Here is a 14,873-nt window from a genome sequence, read left to right as displayed (position 1 = left end):
CTAAATGTGTGGTAGAATTCACCTGTGAAGTCATCTAGTCCTGGACTTCTGTTGCTTGCGAGTTTTTTTGTTACTGATTTAATTTCAGTACTGGTAATTAGTCTGTTCATGTTTTCCATTTCTTCCTTGTTCAGTCTTGGGAGATTGTATATCTCTAGGAATTTGTCCATTTCTTCTAGGTTGACCATTTTATTTGCATACAGTTGCTTGTGGTAATCTCTTATGATCCTTTATATTTCTGTGGTGTTGGTAGTAACTTCCCCTTTTCCATTTCTGATTTTATTTATTTGGGCCCTCTTTTTTTTCTTGATGAGTCTGGCTAAAGGTTTATTGATTTTATTTATCTTTTCAAAGAACCAGTTCTTAGTTTCCTTGATCTTTTCTTTTTTTTTCTTTTTCTTTTCTTTTTTTGTCTCTATTTCATTTATTTCTACTCTGATCTTTATGATGTCTTTCCTTCTACTAACTTTGGATTTTGTTCTTCTTTTTCTAGTTCCTCTAGTGTAAGTTTAGGTTGTTTATTTGAGATTTTTTTCTTATTTCCTGAGGTTGGCTTATATCACTATAAACTTACCTGTTCATGCTGCATCCCATAGATTCTGGATCATTGTGTTCTTGTTTTCATTTGTCTCCAGGTATTTTTTAAATTTCTTCTTTGATTTCTTCAGTGATCCATTGGTTGTTTAGTAGCATATTATTTATCCTCCACATGTTTGTGTTTTTTGCAGTTTTTTTCTTGTAGTTGACTTACTGGTCTCATAGTGTTGTGGTTGGAAAAATGCTTGATATAATTTCAATTTTCTTGATTTTACTGAGGCTTGTTTCGTGGCTTAGCATGTGAGCTATCCTGGAGGATGTTCCCTGTGCACTTGAAAAGAATGTGTATTCTGCTGCTTTTGGATGGAATGTTCTATGTATATCTGTTAATAAGTCCAGTTGATCTAATGTGTCATTTATGGCCAATGTTTCCTTATTGGTTTTCTCTCTGGGTGATCTGTCCATTGATGTAAGTGGGGTGGTGAAGTCCCCTACTCTTATTGCATTACTGTTGATTTCTCCCTTTATATCTGTTAATATTTGCTGTATGTATTTAGGTGCTCCTATGTTGGGTACATATATATTTATATTTGTTATATCTTCTTCTTGGATTGATCCCTTGATCACTGTGTAATATCCTTCTTTGTCTCTTGTTACAGTCTTTGTTTTAAAGTCTGTTTTGTCTGGTATAAGTATTGCTACCCCAGCTTTCTTATTTCCATTTGCATGGAATACCTTTTTCCATCCCTTTCCTTTCAGTCTGTGTGTCTCTTTAGATGTGAAGTGAGTCTCTTGTAGGCAGCATAAATATAGGTCTTGTTTTTGTATCCATTCAGCCACTCTGTGTCTTTTGATTGGCGCCTATAGTCTCTTTACATTTAAAGTAATTATTGATAGGTATGTGTTCATTGTCATTTTGTTAATTGCTTTTGTGGTTCTTTTTTATTCCTGTATTGTTCTCTTCCCTTGTGATTTGATGACGATCTTTGGTGTTATATTTGGAGTCTTTCTCTTTCTTGTGTGTGTATCTATTATAGGTTTTGGCGTTGTGGTTACAATGATAGGTTTTTGGGTGTGGTTACAATGAGGTTTATCTATAGCAATATTTATTTATTTATTTATTTATTTTCGGTATGGGGGCCTCTCACTGTTGTGGCCTCTCCCGTTGTGGAGCACAGGCTCTGGACGTGCAGGCTCAGCGGCCATGGCTCACAGGCCTAGCTTATCCACGGCATGTGGGATCTTCCCCAACCGGGGCACGAACCTGTGTCCCCTGCATCGGCAGGCAGACTCTCAACCACTGTGCCACCAGGGAAGCCCTATATATTTATTTTAAGTTGCTGATCTCTTAATTTCAAACGCATTTTAACAACTCTGCATTTTTACTCCCTTCCCCTCACAATTACTGTTTTTGTCATCATATTTTACATCTTTTGTTTTGTAAATCCTTTAACTGGATCCTTTTTTAATCTTCCTACTAGCTCTGTGTGTGGTTAATTTACTACCTTTACTGTATATTTAACTTTATCAATGAGCTTTTTCCTTTCATAATTTTTATGCTTCTAGTTGTGGTCTTTTCTTTTTTGCTTAGAGAAGTCCCTTTAACATTTCTTGTAAGGCTGGTTTGGTGGTGCTGAAATCTTTTAGCTTTTGCTTCTCTGTGAAACTTTTGATCTCTCCATCAGATGAAAGCCTTGCCAGGTGGCGTATTCTTGGTTGTAGGTTTTTCCCTTTCATCACTTTAAATATATTGTGCCACTCCTTTCTGGTCTGTAGAGTTTCTGCTGAAAAGTCAGCTGACATTCTTATGGGAGTTCCCTTGTATGTAACTCATTGCTTTTCCCTTGCTGCTTTTATTTTTTTTAATGTATTTTATTTATTTATTTATTTATGGCTGCCTTGGGTCTTTGTTACTGCGCACAGGCTTTTCTCTGGTTGCAGCAAGTGGGGACTACTCTTCATTGCGGTGTGTGGGCTTCTCATTGTGGTGGCTTCTCTTGTTGCAGTGTATGTGTTCATTACAGGTATGGTACTTAGGGCCAAGTACCGTAAGGACTACAAGAAAAAAAAAAAACAGTAACACATGAGGCATATATGATAAGGAGGCACCACAGTCCAGAGCACGAGCTCTGGAATCACACAGGCTTGGTTCAAATCCCGGCTAAGCCACTGCCATCTGTATACGCTGAAGAACAGTCGAAGGTTTAAATGTTCTTTTACCAAATTTCGAAAAAGAAGAAAGAACCTACCTGCCAGGAAGGGACATCGTGGGGTGCAGCATCCAGTCGCGTCAGGGCTCTGCATCCCCTGCTCAGAAACCTTCACCGCCTGGCTCATGGTGATGCTGGCAGCTCAGCAGCCCTGGAGAAGGCGCTCCTGTCTCCAGGGCTCGCAGACAAGCTGGGGAGGTCCACGGAGGAGGCTGGCCACAGCCTGGCAAGCTCTGGGTGCCTCCTGCACTCAGCTCTGAGCAGGCTCTGGCCTCTGGGCCGCGTTGCGGGGAAGGGCTGGCCAATACATACGCAGGGTTGAGGGGCCTGCAGAGCCGGTGCCCAGGCAGGGTGAGCTCTGGAGGAGAAGGCTTCCACAGTCCTGAACAGTCTCCACATGGTGGCCCATCCGGTGCCAAACCCCTGCTACCCACAGCGAGAAGTCCCAGCCGCTAGAAAGTCCATAAGGAGTCGCGCTCTGGGGCCCCGCTTTTTGCCCTTGGGCTGGGTTTCTCCACGGGCTGGACTTGCGTGCGCACCCCCGCCCCACCCCCTGCCCCACCGCCCTTTCTCTGTGACAGGTAAAATGGACATGTCACAGCGCCAGGTTGAGCCATCCAGCGTCCAGTGCATGCTAGACATCGAGAGGAGTAAGAAGCTAGGGAGAAGCTCTCCGAGTTTCACACTCTATTCTCGGATTGCTTGGCGCACAACCGCTTCTACGTGGGCAATTTGTACATTTCGTACCTGGCTCCACCGCCGCTGGCCCCGCTGCGGGCCCCGGTGGGCTGTCACCCGCTGGTTTTGCCCTCCCAGGAGGCAGCCATATCTGACCGGGAGCACCCTGCTCCAGTGCCTGCCTTCTGCCCTGGTAGCAGGCTGTCCCACAGGACCGAGTACCTTTATCGCCTGGCTTTTACATCGCACCAAAAAGACAGTATCCCATCCAGCAGGCCAGGTACTCCCGTCTGGGGATTCTTCCCTTGGTGAACTGGAGGGACTCGCCGAAGAAGCCCGTGTTGTCTGCTCATAATTCCATCAGGTTCGGCCACTCAGCCATCAAGATTCCTCCACTGGGGCGCAAATTTACCCTCCTGCATTCACCACCTGAGCAGGTAGTCAAGGTTAGGAAGCCATCCAGATGGCTAGGTACCATCCAGTCACCTTCCACTTCCTTGCCCAAAGGAGAGTAAGGTGAAGGTCCAAGAAGAACCCCGAAGAGGCATGGCAAAGATGGAGGATCACCCAGAGACCGAAGGAGAGGACGATTGGAAGAGGGGCCACCGTAACAATGGGGATCTACCATTGACATCTAGGCCCCAGGAGACCAGTGGAGTCCTCACTTCCCTCAAGTGCGATCCTGAGCCTCTGGACCTCCTTCCCGAGCACCCAGAAGACAACTTGAGTGAGAATGCCCAGATGTCTCCAGTGAACTTCTCCTCAGAAAGCCATGTCATCTGCTCAGATGGAGATCCTGGAAATGTCCTGCCTCCTTGGAAGCCTGAATCCCATGCCATAGTGTTCTTTGCCCCAACCACATGCTGCTCCCTGCTGCTGGAGAGGCCAAAAAAAGAAGTGCTGGGTGAAGACCACCGGCCCAACTCACCAGGCTCACTGATGTCTGGGAAGGAGCTGCAGCGTGAAAAATCTTCAGACGTCCCATCAAGAAGCTCCCCTTCCCTGGTATCTACCAGCAGTAGGCCCTGCAAGTGGAAGATTCCCCTGCCGCTTTTTCTGCTGCTGCTGAGGCTGAGGTCGCCCCCGCCAGGGCTGAGGTCGCCCCTACCACTGACAAGGGATCAAGGTGAGTGACCCCCTCCTCCTAAGCTTCCGTGCTTAGCTCTTGCCGAAAACCCAGGCACCTTGGAGAAGAACACTGAGTGTCAGTGGAACAATATCCTGAATAATATAAGGAAGGTCCAGCCACCGTCCCATGAAAAGGAACCCCCAACACCCAGTTTTGTAGATTCTACCCCTTCTCTATTACTAAGCTACTCCTCTTCCAGTCCCTACCATCAATCCCCCTGTTTTAACTGGGCAGCCCATGACTTCTCTGGCAATCCCTTCCACCAGCATGGTCACGGCATCTAGAAGTTTGACCTTCCAGCCTACTATAGATCCTGATGTCACTGACATGGACACTACTGCCCCTTCCCAAGCTGTCATTTTTAGGTCTCTCCCAGGTTTCAGGGTGGAGCAGAGGCACCCTGCAGGGGTACCAGTGTCCATCACCCGACCTGTGCCGATGGTCCCCTGCGCCACCTCAATTTTTAACCATCCCTTTGGCCCCCAAGCCAACCCTCAGCCCATATTTGGGACCTCTATGGGCAGCAGAGAGCCTCTCTCCCTGGTGCTCCTGTTTTCCCCAGCCCCCCATTTACGGCTTCGGCTCCTGTTTTCCCCAGCCCCTCGTTTATGGCTTCGGCCGTTATCGGTGCTTCAGCAGGCAGCACCTCTGACACCGAAACTATGGACACCACACCTCCTTCTTAGGCTGTCATTTTCCAGTCTGCCCCTGTCTCCAGGCAGAACCAATACGCATTTCACACGGCTGTTCCTATTGCGGAGAACACACCACCCAGTGGTAGCAATGCCTCAGCCCATGCCTTGACTCATTTACCTGCAGCCTCGGCCAACAGACAGACCAACACTTCAAGCTTCTCTTGGACCCAGGTCTCCCGTCTCAGGCCACATTTGGGGCCAACGATGCGCAGAGGCCTAACGATTATTTTCTATTGGGAAACCCAGTAAACCCAGCACAAGATAAAGTCCTAACCTCTCCCGCAGCCCAGCCACTGCGAGTCAGCATCATGCAGTCAGCTTTGCCAGCTTCCCTATTCGCCACCACCAGCAGCACGCAGCCTGCCTTTGGCGACAACCCAGGCATTCTCCCCAGGGCTGTATCCATTACTACTGGCTTTGGAGTTGCCACCAGGATGCCCAGTACTGGGGACAGTAGCTCGCTCTTTGCCGATACCACACCGGGCCTACTGTTCATGGGACCTGCAGCCCCTACAGCTGGTGGGAGCCTTGGAGTCAGTGTGTCAGCCCCAGGGCTCGCTCATTCAGAGGCATCCAGACCACTTAACTTTGGGGCAGGACTAAGTGGGGCACCCAGCACTGCTTCTGTTCCTACTTTGGGCCAGACAACCTGCGATCTACCTGACCACGGCAAGGCCGCTGCAGTAGGAGGGACAGGCACCATCCCAGCATTTGGGAGCATACCTGATTCCACCTTAAATCCAAATACCTGGGGCCTACCTGGGCTGAATACAGGTGGTATGGTGATGGCAGGGGATAACACCATCCGCACGACTGGAGGCCACTTTCCATCACTGCACCCAGGGCCCATCTGGATGTAGAAAACCTACATTTAAAAGTTCCATCCCCAAGGAGAAGAAATCTGTCAAGGGACGTGTCAGTTTCCACCTTCCATCAGAGCACACCACATCTGCTGGAGCTGCAAGCGTGGGTACCACCCGTGGGTTTCAACACACTTCTAGTTCTACCTTATTTCCAAATACAAGGGGCCCACCTGCCCACAGTCCAGGTGGTGGTCGTATAGGAGGGCACAGCATCATGCCCATGATTGGAGGGCCTGGTATTCCCGCTTACAACTGGGGCCCACCTGGCCAATACACAGGTGGTGCGGATGGAGGGAACAACATCTCACGGGTGCCCGGAGGCCCTGTGTATTAACTGCCATCAGACTTGGAACCCATCTGTGCAGAGAACGGGGGGCCATGGGGGACAGCACCACACCTGCTGTGACTGCATACACTTCTGGTGCCTCATTCATACAAAGCACCTGCCCCCCCCAGCCAAAACCCAGGTGGCGCCATGGGGGATAGCACCATCCATATTTAGAGAGGAACCTCTACTCTCGGAACACTGGGGTCCCCAAGTCAGGATACCCCTCTGACTTAGACGAGCCAGCATTGTGTTTGGAGGCTCCTGGTCAGGGCAGCTGTGCCTGTGCTCATAGGAGTCTGGCAGCCTCATAACCTGCCCAGGGCTTCATAGGAGCCATCAGCTAATTCCTTTCTTCTGTGAAGAAACTCAGCAAATGAAGAGCAGATCTTATTCTGCAAACTGTGTAACCATGAATGGACTTTGCCTCACTGGAAAGCGGCTCAGCCCCTTTAGGTGAAACTTAACCTCTTCCTACAGCAAGCCAGAGGACCACACCTCAGGGGTGTGCGTGTGTGTGCGTGCGCGCGTGTGTGTGTGCGTGCGTGCGTGTGTGTATGTATGTGTGTGTGTGTGTGTGTGTGTGTGTGGGAGGGTGAGGAGCATATGAGCCTACTTCAGAACTACACCAGACTTGAGAAGTTCCAGTTAGGAGAATGGAAGAGAGCTGCCTGTATCATCCACTGTGCCATCCCTATGGTTTGACTGTTAACTTGGCCACCCAAGCTCCCAGCCAGTTTTCCCTAGACTTGGAACTGGCAGGATGCCCACTGCTGTTTTCAGATGCTTTCTCTCCCCTATGCATTTGCCCCAATGGGCCCTTCTCTTTCCCAGCTTTATGTACATATGTATATATATGTCAATAAAATCTTGTTCGTATTAATCTGCTTCTGTTCATGTGTCTTTACTCACTGACTCAGCTGTAGAGGAAGAACTGACATATGTGAATGTTGATGTGTGAGCCAGACTTAAGGCCCCCAAATTTTGTGTCCCAGTGACTGGGATGTGGAATTAGGCACACGTTATGGCTGCATGTGCTGAGTCCTGAAATCTGTTCTCAGTGTAACGAGTGACAATCAGGAGGAACTAAGGTCCAGAGGAGGGAGAGATGGGGTGACTCACCCTGCCTTCTCTATATGTCTCTCTGTCCCCTCACCACTCCGACCACACTGGAGGCTAGATAATCCCTGATGTGTGATAAGGAACCACACTTTAAGATTTTAGTTTTTGAAAATGTTTACATGTCTTTCGGGGCATCTTTTTATTCAGTTGAGACTTAGGCTATCTTCATACATTCCCACTCCACCCAGAGAGGATGGATTTGGCATCCAGGTTCATGTGTCTGGAGAAACAAAGGAAGAGTTCATACCTGCTCTGTAATTATTGAAAATTTAAGTTTACCTCAAATTTACCATGCTGCTTAAAATAGCAGAAAAGATCCTCTTTAATAACTGGCTTGGCTCTGAGCTAAACCGCTGAAATATCAAATCACAAGAGTTATAATTGTGCCCAGTTCTGGCTGACCCTAGAGTTCTGCTGGGCCTCCACTAGGTTTAATAATGGCAAAATTCCTGAGTCTATGCAGCCTATCTTCCAGTTGGAGGGGAGAACAGAAACCCATGTAAATTATCTAGTAGGTTAGCCAGTAATAAATGCTATGGAGATTAAGCAGTATATGGTGGGTTGAGATTGTGGGCAGAGGGAAGCAAGGCTTTCAACTTAAACGGTAGACAGGATAAGTCTTACTGGGAAGGTGGAATTTGAACAGTCTAGAGGGAGGCAGGTGAGTCAGACATCTGAGGGAAAAGCATTCCAGATCATGGGAATAAACTCTGCAAGGCCCAGAGGAAGGATGCCAGTGTCCTCAGGGAAGAGTTAGTAAATAATGTGGCTGGAATAGAGTCAGCAAGTGGGAAGCAGGGAAGGAGGAAAGGAGGACAGAGAAGATGTGTGTTGAATTCCCTGCATCACCATTTATTGATCGTGTGATCACAAACAGTTAATTCAACCTTGAAGTGTTTCAGTGAACTCAGTGCTTTTGCTATGGCCTATTTACCTCTCAAGAGTTTTGGAAGGATAAAATAAGGTAGGGAAGTATCCCTTCCTACCTTCCGATGGCCTAGACTATCAGTTATTCCTTCCTTCTCCTTTATTTGTAGCCTCTCTGTCTCTACTAGACTCTTTCTGTGAACATTTAAACATGTTCTAGACTGTCCAGTCTTTAAAGTTTCCAGGGACCTCTCACCACTCCAGTTCCTGTTCATTCCTATTCCTTTCCTTGGCAGCTGGCCTCCTTGAGAGAGTATCTAATACTTCCTGTCCCTGCAATTCATACCTCATCCATTTGACTTTCTCCCTCATTTCTCTTTATGGATACTGCTTTCATTAAGGTCATCAGAGACCTCCATGGTCCTAAATTCTATGGACACTCTTCAGTCTTCCTTTTGACCTTGCATCAGCCTTCAACACACCTGCCTTACTGGGTGTGTCAGTCCCCTGTGTAACAGATTACCACAAACTGGTGGCTTAAAACAACATAAATTTATTCTCTTGCAGTTCTGGAGCCCAGAAGTCAAAAACCAAGGTGTTGGGAGGGCTGGGCTCTCTCTCTGGAGGCTGTCGGGGAGAATCTGTTCTTTGCCTCTTTAACTTCTGGTGCCTATAGGCATTCCTTGGCTTGTGGCCACATCACTCCAATCTCTGCCTCCCTGGTCACACTGCCACCTTCTCTCTGTCTCAAATCTCCCTCTGCTTTTCTCTTATAAGGACACATCATTGGATTTAGGGCCTACTGGGGTAATCCAGAATGATCTACGTATCTCAAGGTCCTTAATTTAGTTGCATCCGCAAAGACCCCTATTCTAAACAATGTAGCCTTCACAGGTTCTAGGGATTAGGATATGAACATATCTTTTGGGGAGCTACCATTCAACTCACTACACGGGGGTTCTGTCCTCCCTTGATTTCTGTGATGGCACACTCTTCTGGTTTCCTTCTCTGTCTCCTTTTCTATACTATCTCCTCCTATAACTGACTTTTTAAAATATTCACACTTGTCAGGTCTGGGTCCTGGACCCTCTTCTCATCTCACTTTGCCCTTTTTCCCTAGGCAATATCTTCTAGTCCCATGACTTCTGTTATCATTTATGTAAGCAACGAGTCCAGATTTCTATAGTTAGCCACACCTCACCTACTGATGCATATAAACAACCTACCTGTGTCACCATTTGAGTGTTTCAGAGGCATTACACATTTAATGTGTCCAAAATAGAACTCATCACCCTTTAGACCTCGACTCCCCATCACCACCCAAGAAAAATTTGCCCTTCCCACAGAGTTCCTTAGCTCAGTGGGTAACATTACCACCCACCCAGTTGCTTGTGCCGAAGTTATCCTTGATGTTTCCCTCACCCTGTCTCCCCACATCCAGTTCCTCACCAGAACAACCTAAAATAGTTTTGGAATCTACCTACTCTCTTCTTACTGCCATTATTTTAGTCCAAGTAGCTACCTCTTTTTTTTTTTTTTTTTTTTCATCTGGTTTAGTGCATTAGCTGCCTTACTGGTCTCCCATTATCCACTCTCAGTCTCTCCAATCCATTTTCCATGTGGCAGCCTGAGTGATCTCAAAATATGAATTGAGTCGTCACTATGCTACTGAGAACACTCTTTAATGTCTTTCATTGCTTTTAGGGATGATATCCAAAATCCTTCATGTAGCCTCTGATGTCCTGTATGATCTGGCCCCATCTGCCTCTCAACCTCATCTCTCTTCCTTGGCAATTCTCCCCCCTGGTTCTCCTTTGACCTTCCAACTATATACATACCTACCTGCTTGTAGTTCCTGAAAGTCCCCTCCTGCCTCTGAGTCTTTGCATATGCTTTACCCTCTCCTCCCTATTGCTAGCTAACTTAAGTTCTTCAGGTATCAGTCTAAATGTTGCTTGTTCAGGGAAACCTTTCCGAACCATCCCCCACTCCTGGACTAGATTGGGTCTTCCTGTTGTCTTCTCATACTCGCTTTTACTTCTCCTTTTAATTTAATAGTAATTATTCTTAATTATTTGCTTGTCTCCCGAGCGAGTGTAAATACCAACAGGGAAAGGACTGTGTCCCCTGTCAAAGCAGCAGTCAAGCACAGTGCCAAGGGTAGATAGGCACACAGATATTAGTGAGTGAGTGCATCTAATTACCTGAGCTGCTAAGAAGTAACTGGGAAAAGACAAAACCTGAATCTAGTGGCAGCATGTTTGAAGTAAAATGTAAAATTGTTGTCTATAATGTTTAATTTTTATTAACCAGTATTAACCAGACTGAATGAAGTTAACAAAACTGTAGGAAACAGAATAGTAGAGACCAGTTTTTATATCAGCTACTCAATTGACTTTTTCCCAGCAATTGAGTCAAAAGTTCCAAGTGTTCTTGACAGTCAGACTGTTATCCTGGGCACGATCTAGGTTTATACCTTCTGAAAAAATCTCATTTAGGTTTAAAAAAAACAGTCAGTTTTTTGTGTGAGCATGTTGTATCTGAAATTTGTGGTTTTTCAAAGTGTTGAACTGATGAAGTATGTATTCTAGAAATATCCTAGATATATTAAAAGCCCTGACGTTCTTCGTGGCTGAGAGCCAAGGCCTCTGTTTCAAGCCAGATATCTTAAACACAAACCCTTGACCATGGTAAAGTGCTAAATCAGATGCTTGGCAGGAGCTCAGCACTCCTGTTTTGACTATGAACAGGGCTACATGCTTTCCCATCTTCAGCCAAATGACAATCGTTATTTTCCATTTTCAGCATGTTTGTCGTGTCTATAAGAGGGAAAGTGAGATAGAGGGGGAAGAAGTTTCAAGTAGTTCTTAGATTTCATAATGCAGTATAGACACAGACCAGACACCAACTCCTTTATGTACTGCTGAGGTCTAATGCTTGAAGAACTTCTCAAGTAATGACCTGCTTCAGACTGCACATTTGACTTCTTGATAGATAATTGGAAAGATGTGGCAACTGGTGGTCTGTGTGGCAGAGATAGTTGTCAGTGTTCATTGAATACCTGTGTTAGTTATTTATTACTATATAACAACTTACCCCAAAGATTAGCAGGTTAAAACAACAAACATTTATTATCTCACAGTTCCTGTGGGTCAGTAATCTGGGAACAGCTTAGCTGGGTGCCTCTATCTCCGAGTATCTCATGAAGTTACAGTCAAGCTGTCAACTGGAATGGCTCTCTCATCTGAGGGCTTGACTCGGGAAAGATGAACTTCTAAATTCAATCACATGGTTGTTATAAGATCGAATTCCTTTTCACATGCGCCTCTCTGTAGTGTAGCTGACAACGTAGCAGCTATTCTGATTTGTGATCTGCTTATGTAACCAAGCATTTCCCCCCATCTCTGGACGCTTTGGGGGTATTTCCTTTGTCTCCACTACACTAGAATTTCACAAGGATATGCTTTGGTGTGGGAGGATCAAGTGAAATAATGAACATAAAAAGTCAAAATAAGCTGATTAGAGAAACACTGTGCTGTTGGAGGGCATGCATGATGGATGGTGAGCTGGAGAGGGGCTGGAAACAGAGAATGTTAACATGCAACTTCGGAAGCAGGAAAGTCAGGGAAGTTACAGGCAATGGTGGTATCTTACCTGGTGTCTTCCTCAAGTTGGAAGGCATTCCCCAAGTGTCTTACCTAGGAGTTACCATTCTCCAGCAAAATCTCCCCATTCCCACCCCACTTCTAAAGTCGAGGGGCACATTAAGCACCAATTCGCTGTCACCCAGAAGGCCCACAAACCAGTGTTGTTATTGAACTAACCCAGCAGCCCAGTTTGCTTAACCCCTGAACCAGTACCTTCTTTGGTCTTCCTTTAGCACTGTCTGGGTGGTTTTTTAAAAGTGAGGTTGGACAGATGATGTGCCTTAAGTTACAGCATAGATATGAAAGTACTTTATAAATTGTTAAAACACTGCACAAATTAAGTTGTTGGATTGCTGCTATTTAGAGAAACCAAACTTCCCAATTGTGTGGAGAACACAGGTGGAATGGTATAAAATACGAATCAATACTGTATAACCGACTGTGGAGAGAACCACTTTCCTAGTACTGACAGTCTCATATCTCAGTGCTTTCAGCTTCTCTAAAGTGTTTGTGTTAAATTGGATAATCCCCATGTTGAGTTTGTGGTAATTTTCCGTTCCCTTTCTCATGAAGGTGTATCCTGCAGTTTGTTCTCTGTGCTCTGCCTTGCTCTTGAATTAGCAGGGTTATTCTGTTCTTTCTTCCTCTGTCTTCCCTTTTTCCTTATGGTCATGTGCACTCAGGATTTATTTTTTGGGCAAAGGCAGATGTTTTAGAGAACTGAACTCTGATTCTCTGTGGGTGATTTCCGTAATGTGGGGAAAAATCAGTGTTGGTGGTAAACAACTGCCAAGTGAATCTTTGAAAATACTATATACTGAATGTAATATGCTACCCAGCAAGGTTCAAGACCTTTAAGAGTCTCTGATTTGGGACATCCCTGGTGGCGCAGTGGTTAAGAATCCACCTGCCAATGCAGGGTACACAGGTTTGGTCCCTGGTCTGGGAAGATTCCACATGCTGCAGAGCCACTAAGCCCGTGCGCCACAACTACTGAGCCCACACGCCACAACTACTGAAGCCCGTGTGCCCTAGAGCCCACATGCTGTAACTACTGAGCCCACGCGCCACAACTACTGAAGCCCGCACTCTCTAGGGCCTGCGTGCCGCAACTACTGAGCCTGCATGCTGCAACTACTGAAGCTGGTGCACCTAGAGCCCGTGCTCTGCAACAAGAGAAGCCACTGCAATGAGAAGCCCACGCACCACAAAGAAGAGTAACCCCCCCTGCAGCAACTAGAGAAAGCCCATGCACGGCAACGAAGACCCAACGCAGCCAAAAAGGAAAAAAAGGTCTCTGACTAGGAATACTTACTTATGCAGTTGCCCTGGCATTTAGAGCAGACTTAATTCTATCATTGTTATGCTGCAAATGGAAGTGGTGAAAGTCAAGAGCTGGTTTCCTCCCTTTTATAGCCTTATGGAATTATTATTCTGGAGCAGTATTTGGAATAATCATTGATTTCGTTTGTCTCTATCTGAAATGTGTTAAACTGATATATTTCATACTAGGTGCCCTATTTAAACCAACAGTGAATTAAATGGGTTCTGTCTTAAATTCTTTTTGAGCTATCACTGAGTTGTTTTTCCATCTAGTCTTATTACTCTTCACAATTCTACTTTGTCTTTTAAGAAGATGAGATTTTCTAATGTTCATAACAGGTTAGAAAATTGCAAAAATTTTAAAGGGGAGTAAGCAGTAATTTTTTTTAGTGTACCCAGAAGCAGAGAAGGACTTTTTCATGAGTGTTGCCAAGATAGAAATGAGTGAGGAAATAATTTGTTAAAACTTAAAAATGCCCCAGGGTTGGTTGGGAGGGGATTGAGTTGAGACTGGAAGGAGACAGGCTGGAAAGGGAAAGTTGCCTAAACACCATGATCCACAGTAGATATGGAGTTCCTAATGCTGAGGTAGGTTACAAAATACAGAAACCTACATCTTGTGTTTCATGAGTTTATAATTGGAAAGAGAAAAATTAAACATATGAAACAGAACAATTAAGTAGTATTAACACCATGCTCATTACATACAAGAGCTTAGGGGAGGTGGTATAGAGTGAGTAAAGACTGCAGTGGTTTTTAAAGAGTCGTTAAGATTTAAATAAAGTACAGAAAAAAGACATATTTCAGATGATAGTGAACACATCAAAATGGATTTGGAAGCCAAAGTAAACAATTTTTTAAAATATGTACGCATTTGAAAAGCCATAGACAGACACTCACACAAACTGCAGACAAAAATTAAAGCCAGTAAAAACTGCCACCAAAAAATTAATCGAAAAATAATTTTTATTTATAAATTAGTTTATGAGAAATAAAAATTATGACAAATGTAATAAAAATTCTTACAAAAGTTAAGGAAACGATATATATACCCTGAGAGAAAAATGGGTGAAGTACTTTAGCAGAAAAATTACAATATAAGAAATATAAATGGCTAGTAAGCTTATCTCAAAATACTTAGCCTCAGTAAAAATCAAAGAAATGTAAACAATAACTTGCGAGTTTTCTTGTATGAAATTGGCAATAGTTTAAAAAATAATAATACTCATGAGTGCAGAGAAACAGCATTTACATAATACCAGTGGGAATTTAAATTCTTATGGCAGCATGGCAATAGATCAAGAGCCTTAAAAAAAACAAACCTTCTTTCCTATACAGCAGTTCTATTTCTAGGAGTTATCCTAAGGAAATCATTAGAAAAAATGAACACAAGAAGTTCATCCAACCTTTATAATACAGAAATACAGGATATACACCAAACGACAGTGTGGCTGTATTAACATAGAAATAAGAAAAA

At 44.8% G+C, this 14,873-nt stretch overlaps 2 protein-coding genes across 3 annotated transcripts in view; both read left to right on the top strand.

Annotated features, from left to right (window-relative positions):
- Positions 1 to 14,873, top strand: part of PAIP2B (poly(A) binding protein interacting protein 2B) — a 42,783-nt gene that overhangs the window by 19,140 nt on the left and 8,770 nt on the right. The window lies entirely within an intron of this gene.
- LOC113633641 (putative UPF0607 protein FLJ37424) lies at positions 2,457 to 7,314 on the top strand. The gene is made up of 2 exons (XM_027131952.1): positions 2,457 to 4,551; positions 5,374 to 7,314. The coding sequence occupies exons 1-2, from the start codon at positions 3,972 to 3,974 to the stop codon at positions 5,496 to 5,498; spliced, it is 705 nt and encodes a 234-aa protein (XP_026987753.1). The 5' UTR covers positions 2,457 to 3,971; the 3' UTR covers positions 5,499 to 7,314.

Source organism: Aethalodelphis obliquidens, unplaced genomic scaffold (assembly GCF_003676395.1).
Source record: "Aethalodelphis obliquidens isolate GAN/ISIS:26980383/991018 unplaced genomic scaffold, ASM367639v1 scaffold40, whole genome shotgun sequence".
NCBI classification, from domain to species: domain Eukaryota; kingdom Metazoa; phylum Chordata; class Mammalia; order Artiodactyla; family Delphinidae; genus Aethalodelphis; species Aethalodelphis obliquidens.
The sequence above is the reverse complement of the archived record's forward strand: the minus strand, read 5'-3'. Positions and strand labels throughout refer to the sequence as shown.